This window comes from Cervus canadensis, chromosome 7, assembly GCF_019320065.1.
Source record: "Cervus canadensis isolate Bull #8, Minnesota chromosome 7, ASM1932006v1, whole genome shotgun sequence".
In the NCBI taxonomy this organism is placed as follows: Eukaryota; Metazoa; Chordata; class Mammalia; order Artiodactyla; family Cervidae; genus Cervus; species Cervus canadensis.
Window position 1 is genome coordinate 82,719,559 of NC_057392.1, and position 22,998 is coordinate 82,742,556.

General features: G+C 36.5%; 1 protein-coding gene across 4 annotated transcripts in view; it reads right to left on the bottom strand.

Annotated features, from left to right (window-relative positions):
* Nucleotides 1-8,481: 8,481 nt before the first annotated feature.
* Nucleotides 8,482-22,998, bottom strand: part of RSRC1 (arginine and serine rich coiled-coil 1) — a 402,045-nt gene continuing 387,528 nt past the window's right edge. For 2 of the 4 annotated variants that reach the window (XM_043473907.1, XM_043473905.1), the window contains 3 exons: nt 16,809-16,915; nt 9,785-9,937; nt 8,482-9,143 (listed from right to left, as the gene is read on the bottom strand). In XM_043473907.1, coding sequence (XP_043329842.1) covers nt 9,051-9,143; nt 9,785-9,937; nt 16,809-16,915 — 353 coding nt within the window. In that variant the 3' untranslated portion in view covers nt 8,482-9,050. Of the gene's footprint in view, nt 9,144-9,784; nt 9,953-16,808; nt 16,916-22,998 lie in introns of all 4 variants that reach the window. The other 2 variants (XM_043473906.1, XM_043473904.1) reach the window with 1 other exon arrangement.

Consider the following 22,998-nt stretch of genomic DNA (forward strand, 5'->3'; position numbering starts at 1 on the left):
CTCTTTCACTTTCATCAAGAGGCTTTTTAGTTCCTCTTCACTTTCTGCCATAACGGTGGTGTCATCTGAGGTTACTGAGGTTACTGATATTTTTCCCAGCAATCTTGATTTCAGCTTGTGCTTCTTCCAGCCCAGCGTTTCTCATGATGTACTCTGCATATAAGTTAAATAAGCAGGGTGACAATATACAGCCTTGACGTACTCCTGTAATATATACATTACCCTATATAAAACAGATAACCAGTGGGAATTTGCTGCCTGATGCAGGGAGCTCAATCCTGTGCTCTGTGACAACCCAGAGGGGTGGGGTAGGATGGAAGCGGGGAGGAAGGTTCAAGAGGGAGGGGACATATGTGTACTTCTGGTGGATTCATGTTCTTGTATGGCAGATATCAGCACAGTATTATAAAGCAATTATCCTTCAATTAAAAGAGTATATGCCAGTCAGCAGCATCTGATGGAACTATTTTCTGAATAAGCAGAAATTTGAGTGTGTAGATGTGCTGTGTAGCTGGATTTCTCTAGGATTTTCTATATTGTTAAAGGAAATTTCTTAATCTCTCTTGTGACAGGGGAGTTGTCGGCTGATTAAGTTCTAGTGGATGAGGTATAGGCTTCCAAGTTTCCTTTATTTTCAACTTCTGAGTCTTCTTAAAAGAAAGGGAGTAAGTATATCCTTCACACTGCCTGGAATGTGGGCCGTGGGATGTGAATATGATGGCTAGAGCTGTCCTGAACCACACTGTGGAAGCCACCGACAGAGAGGAGGATGTTAGAACAAGAGCCAGGGTTCTTCCCATTTGAAGCCACCATACCTGCCTTTCAATGTCTCTCCCTTGAGAGGGAAATAAATGTTTTTTTTTTTTTTTTATTTAAGCCACTGTTTGTTGTTAACTGTTGTCATTGTGTATGAAGGCAAAACTAATTGGTGTACTTAATTAATCCTAATTGATGCACTGCCTTTTCAAATAATTTTATCAGCTTTGGTCCCAGCAGCAAACAAAGGACATACTGAAAAGAGTTTAATGAAGGCATGATATACAGAGATGTGAATAGGGTTAAAGGGGTCATTCAGGGACTGACAGCAGTCTCCAGGTCACAGGGGGCAGGGAGGAAGCTGAGCTTGTAACAAGGTGACAGCTGGACCCTTGAGAGAGGGGCGAGCCTGCAGGAGTTGTGGCCTTAGGAAAGCAGCCACGGCAGAAACAGCAGGGCATGGAGACCCAATTCTCTCCCCCTTCCTGTGACTTCCTGTTAGAGCCTGCTATTGCCTGAACCTGATCGGAAGCCAGAGGGCAAGGAAAACCGGGTGATTCAGTCTGCTGGGACACTGCAGAGAAAAAAAAAAAAAGTGAAGAATGAATCGGAATGAGCGATGGAGAGAACGAGCTATATACAATGTCTCCTCATTATAAACTGACTTGTTAATTCTTAAGTGATTCGAAGAACAGATTGAGATAATGATTTGCATAAAGTTGTCCACTTTGAAAGTTTACTTACTGTTGTTGTTATTTACTGGTTTATGGCTCAGCAATTCCACTTTTAGGAATCTACACAACTGTTAAAAGGAATGAGGTGTAGGTGGACTGCTCTGGAAAGTTATCTAGGGCATATGATCATGGAAAAAAAATTACAGACAAATCCATTTTCCTGGTCCAAAAAGAGAGCCCATTTGTCAATATCTCAATAGAAATGCATTTGTTCAAGCACAGGGCTAGGCTGGGAGGACTTTTTCTCCCGCTGTAATGGTCATCAGGTGGTCAGTGACAGCCTAGAGCGGAGGGACTGCGTGGGAGGTGGGAGCGACATTCAAGAGGGTGGGGACATACGTATACCTATGGCTGATTCATGTTGATACATGGCAGAAACCAGCACAATATTGTAAAGAAATTATCCTCTAATTAAAAATAAATTTAAAAATTAAAAAAAAAAGAAAAAAAATAATGGTCACTAAGTAGGGAGAGACAATGTAGCTGACCAAGAGGGACAGATATGTTTACATTCAAAAACTGGTTCTATATGGATGACTTTCCTTTTGTGTTTTGTTGGTATTTTTCAATGAAAAAAAAAAATCCAAATCACAAAAGTGTGGAAGATATCACTTAACAAAAAGCTTAATTCTTGATATAAATCTCCATTTTATGTATTCTTTTTCTAGTAAATGATCAAATTTAATAAATTATATGTGATCATTTGCTAGCTGGCATAAATTATATAATTTGTAGAAAAAGATACAAATGATATTGAGAAAATTTTGAAGTACTTAGCAGAAAGAGAATTAGTTTAGTAAAATGGTGGCCGTTTATATTTAATTTACAAATTCCACATCTGAACTAGAATCCAGCATTCAGGAACTTCCCTGATAGTCAAGTGGTTAAGACTTTGACTTCCAATGCAGGAGGTGTGGGTTTGATCCCTGGCCAGGGAGAGGTTGGGGAGATGAGATCCCACATGCTCCTGGTCAAAATGAAAACAAAAACAAAAAACACCACCCAAAACTTAAAAGTAACATTGTATCAAATTCAATAGACTTTGAAAATGATCCACATCTAAAAAATCTTAAAAAAAAAGAATCCAATATTCAAATCTCCCATTGACATTTAAACAGTATATTTTAAATTCCCAAAGTAAAAATACATTTCAAATCTATGCTGTGTTTGTCAGTAAAAGAACAGAGATCTTTATCATGGATTGTGATAAATTCTAAAATAGGTTTCTCAAAAAATAAGATAATTCTTTGAAAGAGTTTTGTAACCCTTTCAAAGTTCTCTGAAAGTCTGTGTAAATGCCTTTCAAAGGGATTTAGAAATTAACTGAACATTGTCTTTTGGGAATTATATCGCACTATTATGGCAAGATAAACATGCTTAGAAAGTGGAACTTCAAGAACCCCAAACACAAACTGAGTCTCTGGGACTTTCTAGACTGTGTCAAATACTAACCTATTTACCAATCGTTTGTCACCTTCTCTTATTAAGTTAACCGTAAAGAAGGTGAGTTAAAAGTCTCTGAGCACCTTTGCTGAAAATGGCCCACATGACCTTGGAAACACAAGAGTGCTTGTTGGAGAACAAATGTTAATGTGAAAACGGTTTACTTCCTGAAGGTTCAAGTGTTTTAGATGGAACAGCTATTATATAACACAGGGACTGGGCTGCTAATTATGTTTTATGGTACTTAAAAAATTTCTTTTTAATGATCTACTTTGAACATGGAGAAAGTATATTTATTGAAGATTATAACTTTGGATGACTTCTTGTTTCCACTGCATGTGGTAACTGCAGCCGATTCAAATATACAACATTATCAAAAAAGTATTTTTTCAAACTATTAATAAGTGGGTTATCTAGATTTACTGCAGCAGAAAGAGGAAAGAAAAAAGCGACAATGGGGCTAAATAAATAATCCAGTTAAAAAATCTACCTGTTCTTTAATATAGTCATTCAATCCATTGTACTGGTATGTGGAAAATATTTATTTACTTCTCAATTATTTGTTTTCAGTTCCATTTTAAGCTTATGATATTTTCATAGAACAGGCATAGGTAGATAATCTATAGCTATGGATTTTATCCAAGACGTGGGATTTTGGCAGTTAATTATTTAAAAGATCATGAAGGGAGCATATACTATACTAGGTTTTTTATACTGGGATTTAAGCCTGAGTACCATGTTACAAGATGTGAAGAAGAAAGGGTCAACTCAGTTCATCATTCTCTCTCAGCACTGCTGCAGGATCATTTTGCTGTTCAAGACCTAAAAATAAAATGGTACATTGTTGAGTTTAAAGTGTTGTCTTACTATGCTGGTAGAGTCTACTTCTTGAAACGGACCTATCGTTTGCGAGGAGAGCACTCACAGCATCCATGTGTGGACCCTGAATGACCACATGTGTATCACTTAAAATATTATTTCTATAAATTTAAAAATTGGGCCAGAGAGAAAGTCTGGGCAAGTGAAGACTAGTGAGACCTTGGCTTAAACTCTGGCCCCACTGCTGCTCATCTCTAATGCAACGGAGAAGGGCCTGTGTACTCTGTATTTTCTCATGATATCCAAAGGCCTGGGTCAGTTCAGAGACATGCGGAGATACAAATCACAGAAACCCAGACTCATTTGGCAACAAAATTTGTGTCTTTTTAAATTTAATTTTTTAAATAGTTTTGGTGTTGTAAAAGTACACACAATTACTCTCTTACCCATTTTTAAGTGTACAGTTCAATGTTATTAAACATATTCACATTGCTCTGCATCCATCTATGCCTGTAACTCTTCTCATGGTATAAACCTGAAACTATTCCCATTAAAGAACAGCCCCATCTCCCCTCCCCGCTAGGCCCTGGTAACCACCATTATGCTTTCTGCTCTTATGACTTTAATTACTCATATAAATAGAATCATATAGTATTTGTCTTTTTGTGACTGGATTATTTCTCTTAGCATAATGTGTTCAAGGTTCATCAATGTTGTAGCAGATTGCACAATTTTCTTCCTCTTATGCTAAGTGCTAAGTCATTTCAGTCATATCTGACTCTGCGACCCTATGTACTGCAGTCTGCCAGGCTCCTCTGTCCATGGGATTCTCCAGGCAAGAATACTGGAGTGGGTTGCCGTGTCCTCCTCCAGGGGATCTTCCCGAACCAGGGATTGAACCTGCATCTCTTATGTCTCCTGCATTGGCAGGCGGGTTCTTTACCACTAGTGCCACTTGGGAAGCCCAAGGTACAGAGATATCTTTTTGTTTTTGGAGTGCCCAGGCCTAATATAGTTCATTTTTTATCTGGACATAGTTGTCTATTTCCAGGATTTGTAATGTGTCCCATGTATTTAACTTGTTGCTTTGAGATTTTGTGTCTTTTTCTGGGAGACCCAATAATCCTGTGTCCCAAGGAAATTAAGATCTGAGACCTCCATGGAGGGACTACACATTCACATGTCTAAATACTGTAGAGTAGCCCTTTCTTTTAGGCATATTTCCCTTAGTTCCTTTCCCAGGGCCTGGGCAAACAAGTGTGGGCTGTCCCCAAACCCTTAGGGTAACACTGTCCAGGTGTACTGTTCCATCTGGCCCAAGCGGGAGTTAGTCCATTCAAAGGCCAACAGATATTATTCTTCCCCTTTAAGGTTGAGGAATATTCCACTGTATATATACACATCCATATATACTACTAATATATATATCCATGTATACATATATACATATATATATATATATCCATGTATACATATATACGTTTTACTTCATCCATCCCTGGATACTTGGGTTGCTTCCATATTTTGGCTATTATGAATAATGCTGCTATGACCATGGGTATAACAAAAACCTCTTCAAGACTCTGCTTTCAATTCTTTTGGGTATATACCTGGACACCGATTTATTTTCAGCTCCAAATAGGCTGAGTAACATAAATAGCCATACTGTTAAACAGACTGCTCATTTCAGATGGGCAAATTCATTTTTCCTTCATTGAAAAAATATTTATTGAGAGCTTTCTTTGTGTCAGGGAAGGGCTAGATTCTTGATCATAGGATCAATGATAGCAAAAATAACTTGGAAATACATGATGACAGAGCATTTTCTTTGATTTGGAAAAAAAACTCCACCAAATAGAATACTGATCATCCATGTGTGATGATCATTCATCTCTATGATAAAAGTGAAGATTTTTATTTCTGTTCTTCTGTAAAGATTCAGATGTCTTCTTATTAAGATGACTTGCTTTTCCATTATTCCATAAGGAAGTTCCAAAGAGTAATAAGTAGGGTTACATTTAAAGAATGGCATTTAAAAGTTTTCTAAATAATACAAGTGCCGAATCTATTGAGTAATGGCCAAGAGATGGTTCAAAACCTCTTTTGTCACACTCCCAAAGAATTTTGGGGTGGTGGGGTGGGGTGGGGGGAAGGAAGGAGTAACATGGGTATAAGAATTCCAGATCAATTCATCCATAGTTTAGTGACCAAAAATGTCCAGTGTCTCACTTCATTTCTAGCTTTTGTTACTATCTTAGCTGCTCACTTAAAGACTTTCACTTGATATCTAAACCAAAGGGAAGTTTGGCAAGGGGTTTAACCATATGCAAATGAATTGTATCATTTCATTCCAAAACAGTGTCCTCTATAACAATACACGCTGGAAAACCAAACAGGATTAGGGAACGCACAGCGGTCCCCATGGCTGTGCAAGCCTTATTGGCAGATGTAATTCATTCTCAGAAGTATCGAAAGTCTCTGTCAGCTACCATTGCACGTTTCATTCAAGCATGGTGGTGATATAAGACAGTGGCCAAATTGGTTTACTCCTCTGATTCTCCACCAAAAGGAAGCAACGATCAGAGAAAGCCAGAGGGTAACCAGGAACCTAAGATTTTGCCTCCATTTTTAATAAGATGGAGAGGGAAAGGCCATTTGGGTCTTTTACATGAGGGACTCTTCCCAGGGTTGGAAGTGCAACAGTTTCCAGCCTCCTTGAGTAGCTATCAGGAAGATGGAAGTGGATGGCTGAGAGATCCTGTGGCTCCAGGGGCTTTTCACACTTCACGTCTCCATTTAGCTGTGATCTCACCCATGAAGTCTTCCTTAATTTACTAACTTACATTAATTTCCTTCATTTTCTAACTTTCTTCTTTGCAACTATGTCCTCACCCTGTCACTAAATACTGTATCTTTTATGTCATACATATGTCTAGGCTTCATAACTAAACCTCCTGAAGGCGGGATCCCCATTGGAGTCGCCATGTATACCCAATCACCCTTACTCTGTCCAGCAAAAACTAGGTAGTTGTTAGAAAAATGTTAATGAGTAAGTGGGTAAATCTGACTGAAGAAGACCTGAGATTCCTCGAGTAAGCAGATAGTAGGTTACTAACTGCAGAGCATTTGGTGCTTATTGTGGTCTTGGCAGAGAGGGAGGTCAGGGAAATCCAGGGATAAAGTTGGGGTCTACTGGCCAAGGCAGTTCAAGCACAGACACAAGGAGTACACTGAAGCTGGGGTGTAGCTTCTCAAATAATTACACATGCAACCATTTGTTCCATATTTCATTAAGATGGGCCACCATGCCAAAACACTCCCTTGGCATAAATAGTACACTTTTTCTATCAAGAGCTTTCTTTTGTGTTACTTTACTGAAAAATCAAAGTAGGCAGGCCTGCTATTAGTATCCTCATTTCACCCGCTGGGATGCTGAAGAGAAGTAGGTGTTCTCTTCTCATATCCTTGGATATTTGCTTCCTCCTAACTAGGGAGGCATATTAAAAAGCAGAGACATTACTTTGCCAACAAAGGCCTGTCTGGTCAAGGCTATGGTTTTTCCAGTGGTCATGTATGGATATGAGAGATGGACTGTGAAGAAAGCTGAGTGCCGAAAAATTGATGCTTTTGAACTGTGGTGTTGAAGACTCTTGAGAGTCCCTTGGACTGCAAGGAGATCCAACCAGTCCATCCTGAAGGAGACAAGTCCTGGGTGTTCATTGGAAGGACTGATGCTGAAGCTGAAACTCCAATACTTTGGCCACCTCATGTGAAGAGTTGACTCGTTGGAAAAGACCCTGATGCTGGGAGGGATTGGGGGCAGGAGGAGAAGGGGACGACAGAGGATGAGATGGCTGGATGGCATCACAGACTCGATGGGCATGAGTTTGAGTAATCTCTGGGAGTTTGTGATGGACAGGGAGGCCTGGCGTGCTGCGATTCATGGGGTCGCAAAGAGTTGGACACGACTGAGCGACTGAACTGAACTGAACTGAATAATGAAATATAAAATTATTCAGTAACTGTGGTCCCTTTTTAAAGTCACTAAACATTTGTGTATGTTAAAAAATCACACAAACCTGAGTTCATACTGGGCACTTTACTTATAACTAAGGAAAAATATCCACTAGTATATATTGAGAATATGGAAACATGTTTGTATGGAAAGCAGTCTGTTTCCAACCCTTTTGCAATTGATTTTAAGTTATTTAGAGTTTCATTTTTAACAGGGATTACAATTTTAGCAGTTTCAGAAATACAAAAAGATGGCATCAAAATGTCCTATATATTGGTAATCTGAGCCCAAGAACTTTTCATGCTTAGAGTTTGTGTTCTGAGCTACAGTCTTCACAGATATAAAATTGAGCAGAATAGAAAAGGGAAATATTCATGTTAGCTGTTGAAAGCTAGTTTGCAAGACAGGCCTAAAAGCCTTTATCTCTGGCATGTTCAGTATGGAATGCATAGCTGATTTTCATTCAGCCACCAGAGAAAGGCATTCTACAATCACAGATAGCCTTATCAAAATTACAATTAGCTGGCTTCTTCTGAAGTATACAGCAGTTGGTTAAGTAAGGCTGAGTGAGAGCTCTTACCAGTTTTGTCAGAAATGATTCTCCATGATGAATATTTGGCCAACTGGTTAGGTCTAGCGTGAATGGGTAATTTTCAAAAGAAGGAGCTGAGAACTGCTAACATGTTCCAAAAAAGCACCTATTAAAAACTGATCTCAAAGCAAATAAACCATCAATTTATTTAATTTTCAAGTAGATTTTTCACCAAACGTATTATTCCTCTAAGATTAGCATGGCTCATTCTGCTTAGATTGTTTTACAGTGCTTGTTATTGTGCTTAAAATTTTGCAGTAAGGTGAAATAAAACATTCCAAATGGTTTTTAAATACATGGAAGATGAAATCTCATACTTACAGCATATAGTTTGATTCTTTTTATTCATGACTAATCAAAATTGTGTCTTTAAACAGCAACCTGATATTTTTCAAATTGTACTCAGAAACACAATTGTGTACCATTTATTTTAATACTAATACTTCTAGGATTAGCTTTATTAACAGTATGACATTTTCATGCATTCTTAAACTTCATACTAGTTTCAATATTCACAATGTTTGATTAAGTTCAAATCAACAACTAGTAGAGCCTACATGAGAAAAGAATGAAATGAGATTACCCTTTTTATATAATCAGCTAAATTATTTTTAAGAGTAAAAAGTTAATACTAGGACTTAAAAACCTAAATTTCCAATGTTACTGTTAATTCAACCACATGAATATTACTTTAGGCCACAGGACTGCCCATTAGCCTTTCTTGTCGGAGAGCGATTAATCTCTTGAACCATTTTTCCTCAGCATCAGCTTTCTCAATAAATAACTGAAATGAAAAAAAAAAAGACAGAAGAAAAATATCATTGTTTGCCAAATAACTTGGATTTGATCTTACAAATCATCTTTATACAATACATCCTTCAACACAAGATTTAGATACTACTTAACTCTTGATGACTTCTTAACTGAAGATCATCTATTTGGAATAACCCTTGGAAAGTGAGTAAAAGGACCAATATAAAAATCATTAGCAATTTTACATTTCTTTTTGTAAAGTTTATTTCCTACAAACTTTCTGAGAGACAGACTGGTGTGACCCTAATTCACAGAAGACAGCACAATATGACATTAATGACATGCCCACAGTCAATACCAGCTGGAGCAGAGCCAGAATTAGATCTTTCAGTGCCAGATGAAAAAACGAAACAAAACTCTTCTTTTTTGTCAATTTTTCTTAACCACATAAAGAATCTTCGAAATCAAGTAACATAGGGTGGCCCAAACCAGATTCAAATACTGGTAACAGCTCTAAGGGCTCGGGGTGAGCTGTCTTATTTTTGGCAAATATGAACACGTGAATCCATTTCCTCCAATGGTCTTCTTGTCACCAGCCCAAAAGAACAGCAGTCTGAATTAACTTCAGTGAACTAGACTTAAGCTGACGTTCTTAAGGCTTAAGGGTCTTACATTTGGATGAGCCAGAGAATTGTCATCTTGGTACTTGATGGCAGTAGGGATGCTGCTTGGGTCTATTTCCTTCTCATTACTCGGCGGATCAGCCACCACTGATGCTGGCCCTGACGTGGCTGCTGCATGCTTCACTTCACTAGCTTCCACTGACTGAAACATAAAACACTTGAGATTTTGAGTAATAATTGCTCAACTGGCGTCCTTTGAGATGATACTAACTGCAACATGGCCCTAGGATACTGAATAACAGACTATTCCTCAAACAAGCAAACAAATACAAAAAAATTGTGAAAATGTTATTCTTACAATCAATATCTTTTCTTAAGAAATTTGTACTTATGAGTCTATACTATTGAAAAAATATATACATTACACATACGTAAATTCTATTAATTGAAACAAGTGGGCAACAAATCTCCATTGAGCTGGTCTCTTTAGGTACAAAAAGCAATTCTAAAGATTTTTATTACTATTCCTTAAATAACTGCCTTACTGAAATACAATTCCATATCACAATTCATGTTGCTTTTATTACAACAGCAGAATTCTGAAACTATCACTCCGAACAACTTAAGAACATTTGTATAATCCTCCTAAAAAAACACATACCCATTAGCAGTCACTGCTCCCCATTTCTCCCCAACTCTGACATCCCTAGGCAACCACTCATTTACTTTCTGTCATTATGGATTTGTCTATTCTGCACATTTTATATAAAAAGAATCATACAATATGTGTTTTTTTTTGTGTGTGTGTGACTGGCTTCTTTCATTCAACATGAATATCAGTATTTCATTCCTGTTTGTGGTTGAATCCTATTCCACTGTATAAAATATTATAGGCCAGGTATACTGTGCTCAGTACCAGGGACAAAAGACTAATAAATCATTGTGCCTGCTTGGAAAGAACCAAGAGTGTAGTGCTACTCAGGTTAATTTCAACATCTCCTTCCCTGAGGGAAGAGAAGGTCAGGGAAGTGCCTAATTAACAGCAAGGCTGCAGGGATAATATGAAACGAATGATGAGATAAACTAGATAAGAAGTTGGAATTAAAAGTTAAAATTAAAAAACTCTAGATGATTGACTAGCCTTTTTTTTCTACACCCATCATTCTAAATCTATAGCTTTTCAATTTCCATGTTTTGTTGACTTTCCTACTTCTGAACATCTACTTTTCTGAATGAAGTGTAAAACAGATGTCACTGGGGAAAACATCTAGAAAATGAAATATGCATGAATTAGTTAATCCTTTATTAGAATGATTTATCTCAGAGTTGGAGATTCGTCTATTTAACTAGTACTTACTAAGCACAACTAATTGCTTAGCACTGGGCACACCAGTGCTAGGGTGTACCCAGCACTAGGATGATAGGGGAGTGCTAGAAGAATAGGAAGACATGTTCCCTGTCCAAACTGAAGATGACATTTTGCTGATGGGGTGACAGATCTCTAACAAAAAAATACCAAAATATATATATATAAACACAAATTGTAACAAGTTACAATAGAGATGTTTAAAGAAATATTTGGTAAATTTGATTTGGAAGTTTTTTTCTGTTATTTTGCAGCCAATATATTTTTCCCCTGACCTCAAACTTTACTACATCTCCAAAATACTGGTCATAGAAGACTCATAGCCCTAAGTGACATTACACTGACTTTTTATAAAACCGAAGACATGTAACAGGAAAACCCCATATTCTGCACAGAGGGAAGTGGGGAAGTATACTAGCCCAGTGAGGTCCAAGACACAATTTTTTTAAATTATGTGTTGCCATACAGGGAATAAAAGAGTATGTGTACGTGCATGCCAAATCACTTCAGTCATGTCTGACTCTGCGATTCCACGGGCTATAGCCCGCCAGGCTCCTCCGTCCATGGAATTCTCCAGGCAAAAATACTGAAGTGGGCATACTGTTCTGCATAACTAGGCCAGGCTATGACAGGGTTCAGCTAGGAGACTGGCTGTCCATATTGAACAACCTTGAAAAATTGTGAAGTGTTGTTATTCTAGTTGCCAAAGATGCGGACTGCACATATTCAGGTGGCAGAGATAACATTCTACTATAAAAATCAAGTAATCTGATTTTGTTTTTACCTACACAGTACATCAGTTTTCTTAGAAAAGTGCTTAAATACACATAAGGTATATAAAGAAAACATAAAGTTCTCAATGGTTAGAATCAGAACATAGAAGTTATTATTTAATAATGATTAATTTAAAAATGCCTGAGGAAAATGATTCATTGCTTCTTTAAGTGAGGAAAGCTGTTTTGGAGAAAATTTGACTTTTAAAAAACCCTCAATGCGGCCACGATCAAACATCTGGCTCTAAGTAGCACTGCCACCTGGTGGTTCAGTATGGAACAATTTGTTTTAATATGCACTTTACAAGTAAAAGAACAAATGCCCACGCTGCTTACTTAGGTACCCTTTTTGAACACTGGTGGATATTGGCCTAATACAACAATGTTAGGACTGAATAACTGATGATAAGCTTATCTGTGAGAGCAGTCTGAAAACAAGTTGCATCTTGGTTCCTCAAGTTGATGATATATCAGGAACTATCAGATTATCTATCTACTCACATTAGAGAAATAGGATGGTAGAGAGTTAAAACTAGTTAAATCAATGTGTTGCAGGAGACACATCATCTAGCATGTCACTGGTGATAGCCACTTTTCTGGTAACATCTCCCTAGCTAAATTAGTGGAATTTATACAGCTGAAGACTCCACCAATGGAAGGGGTCATCAGGTTATACAAAAGCCTTCTTTAGAGATACAAATTTTATACCAATGTGTGTAGAATTGTCCAGGATATTGAAACTTCAGTCATAATTTAATTTTCAAGAAAAGGATAGCCCATAAGATCTCCCCATGACCTGGGTAAAATGGTCCTCTAGATAATTTACCTCCCTTTGCTAAGTCATCTCCTGATAAATAATTCATCTTCTTGGACATCCTGAATCTTTACCTCATATTGCAGACACAGACATTTTAGAAAATGGAAGGGATATCACTTTCTAAACTAATAAATTGGCCCACTGTTTTATATTACAGTCCAGTGCGAATTTATGCTTTGCTGGCCCATCACTGCTCTTCTGATGATTTTGATATGCGATGACTAATACAAGTCCAGGGTTGGATAGCTAATATTTTATTAGCTTACTGTACATTTACCAAGGTAACTGCCATCTTCTGAGGCTTTTTAGCATATTCCCCTGTTAGGGTCACTTCAAGGCATGCTTTCTCTATACCTTAACAGGGAAGATGCATTGAGTTACAATTATGAGAGACATTTAATCTGTAGGAAAAAATGGGTTGTGGTGTTGGACAAATTTGGTTTGGATGCTGCTTTCAATCATTTGTTAGATTTAACCATGCATTATAAAATTTGCTGAACCTCAGTTATAAATGTTACTAGGATACTAGTTAAATTACAAAAGTTAAATGTCTAGTATAATGGTAGCCATTATAATGGCAATCATTATTTTAGTTAAGTTATTTAAATATATATTAAAAAGTGGGGCTAGGATACAACATTTGTTTTATACCACTTGCTTAGTGCTTTAACATTTCCAAATGGCTGTGTTGAAACAAACTGGTTCAAAGTTGATGTCTATACATGAAACCAGTAAATTACTATGTAAAGTAATTTTAAAACTCTTTGCTTGGTAATGCAGTAGATCACCAAGCCTCAAGTAAGGAGAATTTTAGGTCTAGAGAACATAAAAAATTACATAAAACAATCTCTGGCAGAACTAAAACGGAAATTTTTGTGTCTAAAATCACTCTGAAGGAAGTCGCACACACATCCAACGCTTGTTCTTCAGTGAGAGGAGAAGGTGGATTAGCAGAAGGAAGATGAGGCGTGGCAATAGCTTTCATTTCTTGAATACTTATTTATGCCAGGCATGTGGCTAACTGTTTTATGTAAATATCTTGTTCATTCTCACAAAAACCTCTGCCACAGGTATTATCCCATTTTAAGAGAAGAGAGTCAAGGTGTAATGAAACTATTACATAGCTGAAGGATACAGTCAGCAAATGGCAGAATCAGAATGTGGTTCCAGGTCTGACTCTCCATCTCATGCTTTTGACCACTGCTTCCTAATTGCTAAATGCAAGATTTATTGTAATCTGGTTTTAATTTTAGAGGAAATAAATAAAATTAGTGGTAAAATATTTAAACTAAACATATTTCTAAGTGGCTCAACTCACAGTGCTGGATTAATATTTTGAGGCTGCTTCTGCTTCTCTGTCATTCTTATCCAACCAAAAGCTAGCCTGTTCTAATTTTATATCTTTCTATGAATTTTTGTTAAGGGGAACTTCTTTTTAAAAGATAGTTGAGACAGAAGGTGGGTTTCCCTCATACAGATTTATTAAGGTTGCTTACAAAATGAAGAGACCCCCTAGTGGTTCCACCCTTGTCCTCTTGATCTTTACCTGTGGCATCTGAATTGGAAGTATAAGAAAAGCCATATTGAAACTGAGTAAATTCCAACTCAGCACTAAAAACTAAAGCAAACAAAAGCTAATTATTAAAATAATTAATAACAGTGGTCCCTTTGATGGGAGATGTGGGTGACATTCCTTTATATTTGCTTTCATAGGAAGCCCATTTAACTACACAAAGAGTTTGTTACAATTTGGGAAGAACAGTTTTTCTTTTGGATTTAATCAGTTATCTTGAGATTAATAACCATAGGAAATAATATTTTAAAACTTTTCTCAGGAATATAACAAGGTAGAAAAATTACTAATCCTGAAATTAAAATATATAGATATTATTACATTTATACATTTCAGAAGTCTTTTAAGAAATTCTAAAGAATTTTTGTGTTTATCAGCAAGGACTCTCATTTTTGAGCAAGTAGACTCAGGGAAAGTAAGAGGCATATCAGAGAATCATAAATGAAGTAAGGTTTATACTTCAGACAGATTGAATACCTACAGTAGAAGTTTTCAAGTTTTGTATACACTATACATACTTAGTGTATAAAATGTACTTAGATATCAAATAATTTAGATGCTAGTCTGTATTTAAAAAATAAACATTTAATGGATTAAGAAACATGTTAGATATTTGATAATCATTATATTTAATCCTCAATTACTCTAGAAAGTAGATATTATTAGTTTAATGTTATGAATTTGGAAACAGAGGCTTAGAAAGAGGTTGAGGTTTGCTCTAGATCATAAATCATGGTAGGAAGTGTAAAAGTTAAGTTCCAAGTCAGATCTTGAGTCCAAAGTTCATGCTCTTTCCACTGTATTAAACAGGATTTGGATCAATTTCCTCAATCACTGTCAATTTTACTAGTTACTGGAAGAACTGCTGTTATCTTGGAAGAGAGGAACAGAACTGCAAATAAATTTATTATATTAATAATTAATACCAAATGGGAAAAAGCTATTTAGAAGAAAACTCAGTGTATTAACCATAGAGGAGTAAGTATTTCCACAGAAAGAAAATACTAGTTTATCTTAAGTATGTCCAGTGAGAACTGGGAAGTCAAGGTGAACTCTAGAAAACAAATACTACTGAAGTCAACTTCAAAATAAATTATAATTCTACTAGGACAAGTGAATGACCTCACAACATGTATAAGTAAGATATTAAATAAAATGGGCAATTATATTTATGAATGTGTATTTCACAGCTCCTTTTTCTTCAGAGATTGTGGTGGCAACTAAAAATATTCAAACGAAATCAGCAAAATAACAGGGCAGGGGCATGGACTAACCAAGGTTGTCTAGTGCATCCTGGCATCTTGCACATGCTCAGTTCATGTCTCCAGAATGAATCATTTAAAAATATATATGGTAACTGAAAAGCCATCCATCTCACTAACAACAAAAGAAATGCTAACAGAACAACAAAAGGTCAATTTTTACCTTTTAGGTCAGTAAACATGAAAAAGTCTGACAAGGTCTTAAAAAGTTAGGTGTTAACCAGGGTGTGAGAGGCACACTTCTCCCTGTACTTTGGGGTGGAATTTGAACTGATACAGTATTTTGGGAGAATGACTTTGGGAACAGGTATGAAAATAAACAGTATTAACCTTTAACAGATAACTCCATCTTGAAAAATTTATCCTCAGGTGATAATAATGGATATTCACAAACATATATATAATACCTTCAAACTTACAACTATTTAAATATCTACTTATCAGAGGAAACAAAATGAATGAATTATGATATTGGGTTGGCCATAAAGTTAATTCGGGCTTTCCTGTACCATCTTACAGAAGAATCTGAATGAACTTTTTGGCCAATCCAATACATTCATTAGTAGAATGCCATACACACAGTCATTAATATATCTACAGATACAGAACATTTTTGAATAAATAGTAACTATACCACATCTTCATTATACGTGTGATATTAAAGAATACATGTATTTCACAGCCTTTTCTTCCTAAAGAAACACAAATTCCAAAAAATAATCCTGATAATGATTGAAAGAATATATCAAATACTCAACAGAAATACAATATCAACGAAAGCTCCTTTTATTAGAGTTGAGTAAGTGATATATATATATATATATATATATATATATATACATACACACATATATATATATATAGACAAACAGTGTAGATAGATATATGTTACTATTTGGGCAATAATTTTATTGTTAAAGTTCTTTTCTAACTTTTCTCTAGCAATGTCAATTCAAAAAGCAGATGTACCCATTTGAAAAGAAAATGGTGTATGTTCACAAAATGCACATTTCTGCTATAGAACTGTCATGTTAACATTTTACTTTGTCTTCTTGGTGAATTAAAAAAAAAATACCATCAGAAACATTTTTACAGGTTTTTTTTTTTAACAATTTCAACAAACTGATTCTCACTGATTCATTTTTCCTCTCAATAACACACTGACACTCTCTTGCCCTACTTCATCTACTAGAAGAACTTATATTTAAGTAAAATCCATTAATAAAGCATCTCTTTAGTTGGAATGTAAAGGCTTATTCATAACGCCTGGATGAAAACTTACCTTTTTGATTTCTTTACTTGATCTGAATGTTTGCTGAACAAAAGAATCACTTTCAATGGCTTCAATTTCTTTGACTCTTTTTACTTGTTCTACCAGGGTGGTTTGGTCTAAAAGAGAGCATATAATGTCAATGTATTTTGATGTGTAAGCTTGTTAGCAGCACTATACCTAAACAATGTTCCTTCTATGAAGTAATATTATGACTTACGAAATTTAACTGGATTAAAAAAAAGAACATTATGGTTAAGTTATAATAGAAACATTTTACCCCTACAGATCCACAAATAGAACATTCCTTCTCCAACGGATCTTCCTGACACAGGGATCGAACCCGGGTCTCATGCACTGCAGGCAGATTCTTTACTGACTGAACTACCAGGGAAGCCTCTGGTATAATGATCTATAATTATATTTACATTAATTATATGTCGATTTTAATTAATTATATATTAATTTTCTTATTCTTATTTAATCTATCAATGGGTTTCCCTTCCATGGGGCTGTAAAGCCAGACACGACTGAGTGGCTGAACGACAACACGGCATCATGCTGCTGCTGCTGCTGAGTCGCTTCAGTCCTGTCCGACTCTGTGCGACCCCATAGACGGCAGCCCACCAGGCTCCTCCGTCCCTGGGGTTCTCCAGGCAAGAACACTGGAGCGGGCTGCCATTTCCTTCTCCAACGCATGCATGCGTGCTAAGTCGCTTCAGTTGTGTCCGACTCTATGCGACGCTATGGACAGCAGCCCACCAGGCTCCTCTGCCCACAGGATTCTCTAGGCAAGAATGCTGGAGTGGGTTGCCATTTCCTTCTCCAGTGGCATTATGTGTAGGATATAATTTTAAATACTTCAGGTCAACCCCCACCAAAAATTGAATCAGGCTTGATATTGGTGGTTTAGTTGCTACGTCATGTCCAATCTTGCGCCCCCGTCGACTGTAGCATGCCGGGCTCCTCCAGCATGCCAGGGTTTCCTGTCTTTCACTGTCTCCCGGCGTTTGCTGAAACTCATGTTCATTGAGTTGGTGATGCCATCCAACCATCTCATCCTCTGAACCCCACTTCTCCTCTTACCCTCAATCTTTCCCAACATCAGGGTCTTTTCCAATGAGTTAGTTCTTGCCATGTTACCCCTAAATATTTTAGTTGGTATCTCAGATAAGGGCTTAAGGAAAAAAACTAGCAACATAACTACAATACTATCTTTAAATCCAACATTATTAGGAACAATTCCTTAATATCATCTTGTATAGTCCATGTTTAATTTTCTTGATTGCCCAAGAAAAGTGTTTTTTTTTTTTAAACAGTTGGTTTGTCTGAAACAGGATCTAAACAAAGTCCACATATTACACTTAGTCAACAAGTATCTTAAATTCCTTTTAATCACTTACAGTCCACCAGCCCTTCCTTTCATTGTTATTTATTTATTGGAGAAAATGGATCATTTAGCCTCTAAAATTTTCTATATTCTGGATTTTCCTGATTTTATTATCATGGTGTCATTTAACATGTTCTTCTATCCTTCATATTTTCTGTAAACCAGCAGTTAGATCTAGGCAGGCTTAAGTATTAGGTTCAATTTCTGGTCAAGCATACGTCACAGATAGTGCTGTGTAATTCCAAGTTCTTCAGCTTAGGATGTGCTTCTTCCACTTTTAACAATATTAAGGTTGATCAGTGTGTTCAAGATGATGTCAGTCCTATCCTATTATTAAGTTCTCCACTGAACTTTCACTTAATGGTTTTAGCAGACATTAATGATTGTTGCTTAAATCCATTATTTTATTAGGCACTGCAAAATGGTGACTTTTCTTCTAATTCTATTATTTGTACCATATTTATTAACTCCGATCTAAAGAACTTCCCTCATTGACTATTTTATGACTGAAATATAGTCTGTACAGGAAAAAGCAGAGTGTTTACTTCTTTTCCTTTACTGATCAATTCTGGTCCAAAGGTGACCATTATGAGCTCATGAATAATTATGTATTTAATGCATTTCAGTCTGTGGGCGTTGTCTTCACATTTTGATTCTACCTTTGCCAAGTGGGAGCCTCTTGGATATGAAGAGTGGAAGAGTGGGAACACTCTTCTGATATGTCCTCTTTTGTTAAGACTGGTAAGAGGTCCCATATAATCACGATGGTATGATCACTCAACTAGAGCCAGAAATCCTGGAGTGTGAAGTCAAGTGGACCTTGGGAAGCATCACTACCAATAAAGCTACTGGAGGTGATGGAATTCCAGTTGAGCTATTTCAAATCCTAAAAGATGATGCTGTGAAAGTGTTGCACTCAACATGCCAGCAAATTTGGAAAACTAAGCAGTGGCCACAGGAATGAAAAGGTCAGTTTTCATTCCAATTCCAAAGAAAGGCAATCCCAAAGAATGCTCAAACTACTGCACAGTGTCACTCATCTCACACGCTAGTAAAGTAATGCTCAAAATTCTCCAAGCCAGGCTTCAACAGTATATGAACCGTGAACTTCCAGATGTTCAAGCTGGTTTTAGAAAAGGCAGAGGAACCAGAGATCAAATTGCCAACAACTGCTGGATCATTGAAAAAGCAAGAGAGTTCCAGAAAAACATCTATTTCTGCTTTATTTCTGTTCTATTTGTACTTTCTATGTCAAAGCCATTGACTGTGTGGATCACAACAAACTGTGGAAAATTCTTAAAGGGATGGGAATACCAGACCATCTCACCTGCCTCTTGAGAAACCTGTATGCAGGTCAGGAAGCAAGAGTTAGAACCAGACATGGAACAACAGACTGGCTCCAAACAGGGAAAGGAGTACATCAAGGCTGTATATTGTCACCCTGCTTATTTAACTTCTATGCAGAGTACATCCTGAGAAATGCTGGGCTGGAAGAAGCACAAGCTGGAATCAAGATAGCCAGGAGAAATATCAATAACCTCAGATATGCAAATGACACCACCCTTATGGCAGAAAACAAAGAAGAACTAAAGTCTCTTGACGAAAGTCAAAGAGGAGAGCGAAAACGTTGGCTTAAAGTTCAACATTCAGAAAACTAAGATCATGGCATCTAGTCCCATCACTTCATGGCAAATAGATGGGGAAACAGTGAAAACAGTGACAGACTTTATTTTTTTGGGCTCCAAAGTCATTGCAGATGGTGACTGCAGCCATGAATTTAAAAGATGCTTATTCCTTGGAAGAAAAGTTATGACCAACCTAGACAGCATATTAAAAAGCATATTACTTTGCCAACAAAGGTCTGTCTAGTCAAGGCTATGGTTTTTCCAGTAGTCATGTATGGATGTGAGAGTTGGACTGTAAAGAAAGCTGAGCGCTGAAGAATTGATGCTTTTGAACTGTGGTGTTGGAGGAGACTCCTGAGAGTCCCTCAGACTGCAAGATCGAACCAGTCCATCCTAAAGGGTCAGTCCTGAATATTCACTGGAGGGACTGATGCTGAAGCTGAAATTCCAATACCTTGGCCACCTGATGCGAAGAACTGACTCATTTGTAAAGACCCTGATGCTGGAAAAGATTGAAGGCGGAAGGAGAAGGGCATGACAGAGAATGAGACGGTTGGATGGCATCACTGATTCAATGGACATGAGTTTGAGTAAGCTCTGAGAGTTGGTGATGGACAGGGAGGCCCGGCGTGCTGCAGTCCATGGGGTCATAAAGAGTCAGACATGACTGAGCGACTGAACTGAAGAGGTCCCAGGTTCATCCTGTACAGTTCCTGTCTTAGACTTGCAATCAGCCATTTCCCCAAAAGGCTTGGACTCCTTTTAGTGAGAAATGATATTTATTTAAAGACAATAACCTGAGCAGTAGGGGTGTCCATTTTTTTTGGATTGACATTGCTTCTCATATTTTTCAGTGGGTGCGATAGGTAATACTTATTTTTAGAAGAGAAAAACAAATATAAGTTCATTCTGATATTACCAACCGAATTCAAGATTATAATAATTTTGTTGAGTCTTTTATATTTGTATATCATTCCTCCTATTCTAAGAATACTACTTAGGTTTTAAAGATATGATCAAGAGCACTTACTTGTTCTTTCTGAGTTGCATTTGTATTAGTTTCAAAATAATAAGATAAACACTACTATTAAGATGAATTATGCAGTTTAAAATTCATGGTTCTTTTTGACTTCAGGATTTGTTCCACTGATGAACTGCCAAAACACTATAAAGTCACTTGGAGAAAAAATTCCCCATGTGGTTATGCTACCAACTTGATATATAATAGGTTCATTTATTTCAGCTTTTTAAAAAGTTTTAAAATCTTTTGGTCTGTTATTTTCATAATTAATATTTGTTTTTTGAGTGCATAAAATATTCTTCTAAAGTCAAAATTAAAACATCATTCAGAAAAGTCTAGGTTTCCTTTCTCACCCCATTCCCCTAGTTCTTCCCCTAATCCACAGGCAACCATTTTTTATTAGGTTTTGATTTTTATCCTTCCATTGCTTATTTTTGAAAATATGAGCATACATATTCTCTTTTTTCTTACACAAAATTAGCATGCTATACATTTCTACGTCACTTAGCACTATGTCTTTTAGTATAGAGAAGTGCTCATTCTATGTTACAGATATACAGTAACCTGCATGATAGTTTTTTTCCTACCAATACCTATTGATGGTCATTTGAGTTGTTCCAGTTCTCTGCCTTTATAATTAGTGCTTTAATAAATAGCCACAGGCATGTGTCATTTCATATTTTTGTATTTTTTTCACATGCCAGATGGGCAGGAAAAAATGCAACTTTATGGATCACACTCTCATGGTTAGTCTAAGCTGAAATGAATACATAGCTGAATTAGGAGCTACTGAACAGTCAGTCAAGGTATCTAAAAATGCTGGGATTTTAGCCTTTATGAGTAACTGAATTTACTTAAAAAACAATTGTAATAACTGGTTTAACAAGGTAGAGCTATTTGCATCAAAGCAATTTCTACATACTAAGCTGCAAAGGTTAAATGATACGTGAGAGTATAAAAGTAAATCTGGTTTAATACACTAAAAAAATAAAAATTAACATTTTATGAAAAATCTTTGGTTCAATTTTTGGCCAATCACAAATTATATGTAGTCTTATGTAAGTTCCAGTTTATTTAAGAGAAAGACAGTGCTTCTGAGGATGTGTCCCTGACAGCTCTAACCAGTCTTTTCTCATACGAGAAATCCTGCATGGGATGTGTGGAAATAACAGCCATCAGAGACAACACTTCCATCTTTGGAAGAATATATTTTCCCACATAAAAGCGAACACTGTCAGAGTGTCATGGAAGAGCAAATAGTTCCACATGCTTTAGAATAAAAGCTCCTGTGGACTTTAATTATGCAATGTACCAACTGAGCATATGAAACAAGAGAAGATTCTTTGCCCAGCTAACTTATTAATATTAACACATCCTGTACCAGAGAATAATATTTTACTATTCAAGTGTATAACAGCATTAATATAGCACAGAAATATCATAAAAGACACCATTCCAGGTGATTCAACTTTAATTTTTCAACATGAAAACACATTTGTTTGCGTAGGTCTGAATTACTCTCACAATTATTTCATAATCATTAGTTACCAACCAAAAACACTATCTCTGACTTCAGGATGATGTCTCATAAGTAGCAACTGTTTGACCCTTCGGATTTTTTTCTCTAACATATTCTCTCATTTGGATTTACAAAGCACATCATTAGTATTAGATGTCAGAGGTGAGCTCACAAACAGTACTTGATGTCTAAAGCTTCCAGTGTTTGTAGCTTTAAATATGGGCATACAACCAGCTCCTAACACAAATAAAAGTGTTATCATAGAAGCTAGCCAAAGAGCCAGTATGTTTAACAAAATAGCACTGGAGAAATTATAAACGATGGAAAGAAGATTAGAGGAAAAACAGAACATTATCTTTGTGTTTCTTTAAAGATGAGGACTAACAAAGTGACAGGACAGATATGGGAAAGCCTGTCTGCCAGACTTACAATATGAAAATAAACCAACATAGCTTTTACCTTTCAATGCGGGGAACCATTTTACTGGCGATATTTAAAGAGTGTGATATTTAAATTAAAGAGTAAGAGAGTGACATATAAATTAAAATTTGAAAGATTGATAGGATATTTACATTTCCAGCCTTATAAATAGCTCAGCTCCATGCTGTCTGAAAACAGGCATAAGACATGTTTTAAATTGCTTCATA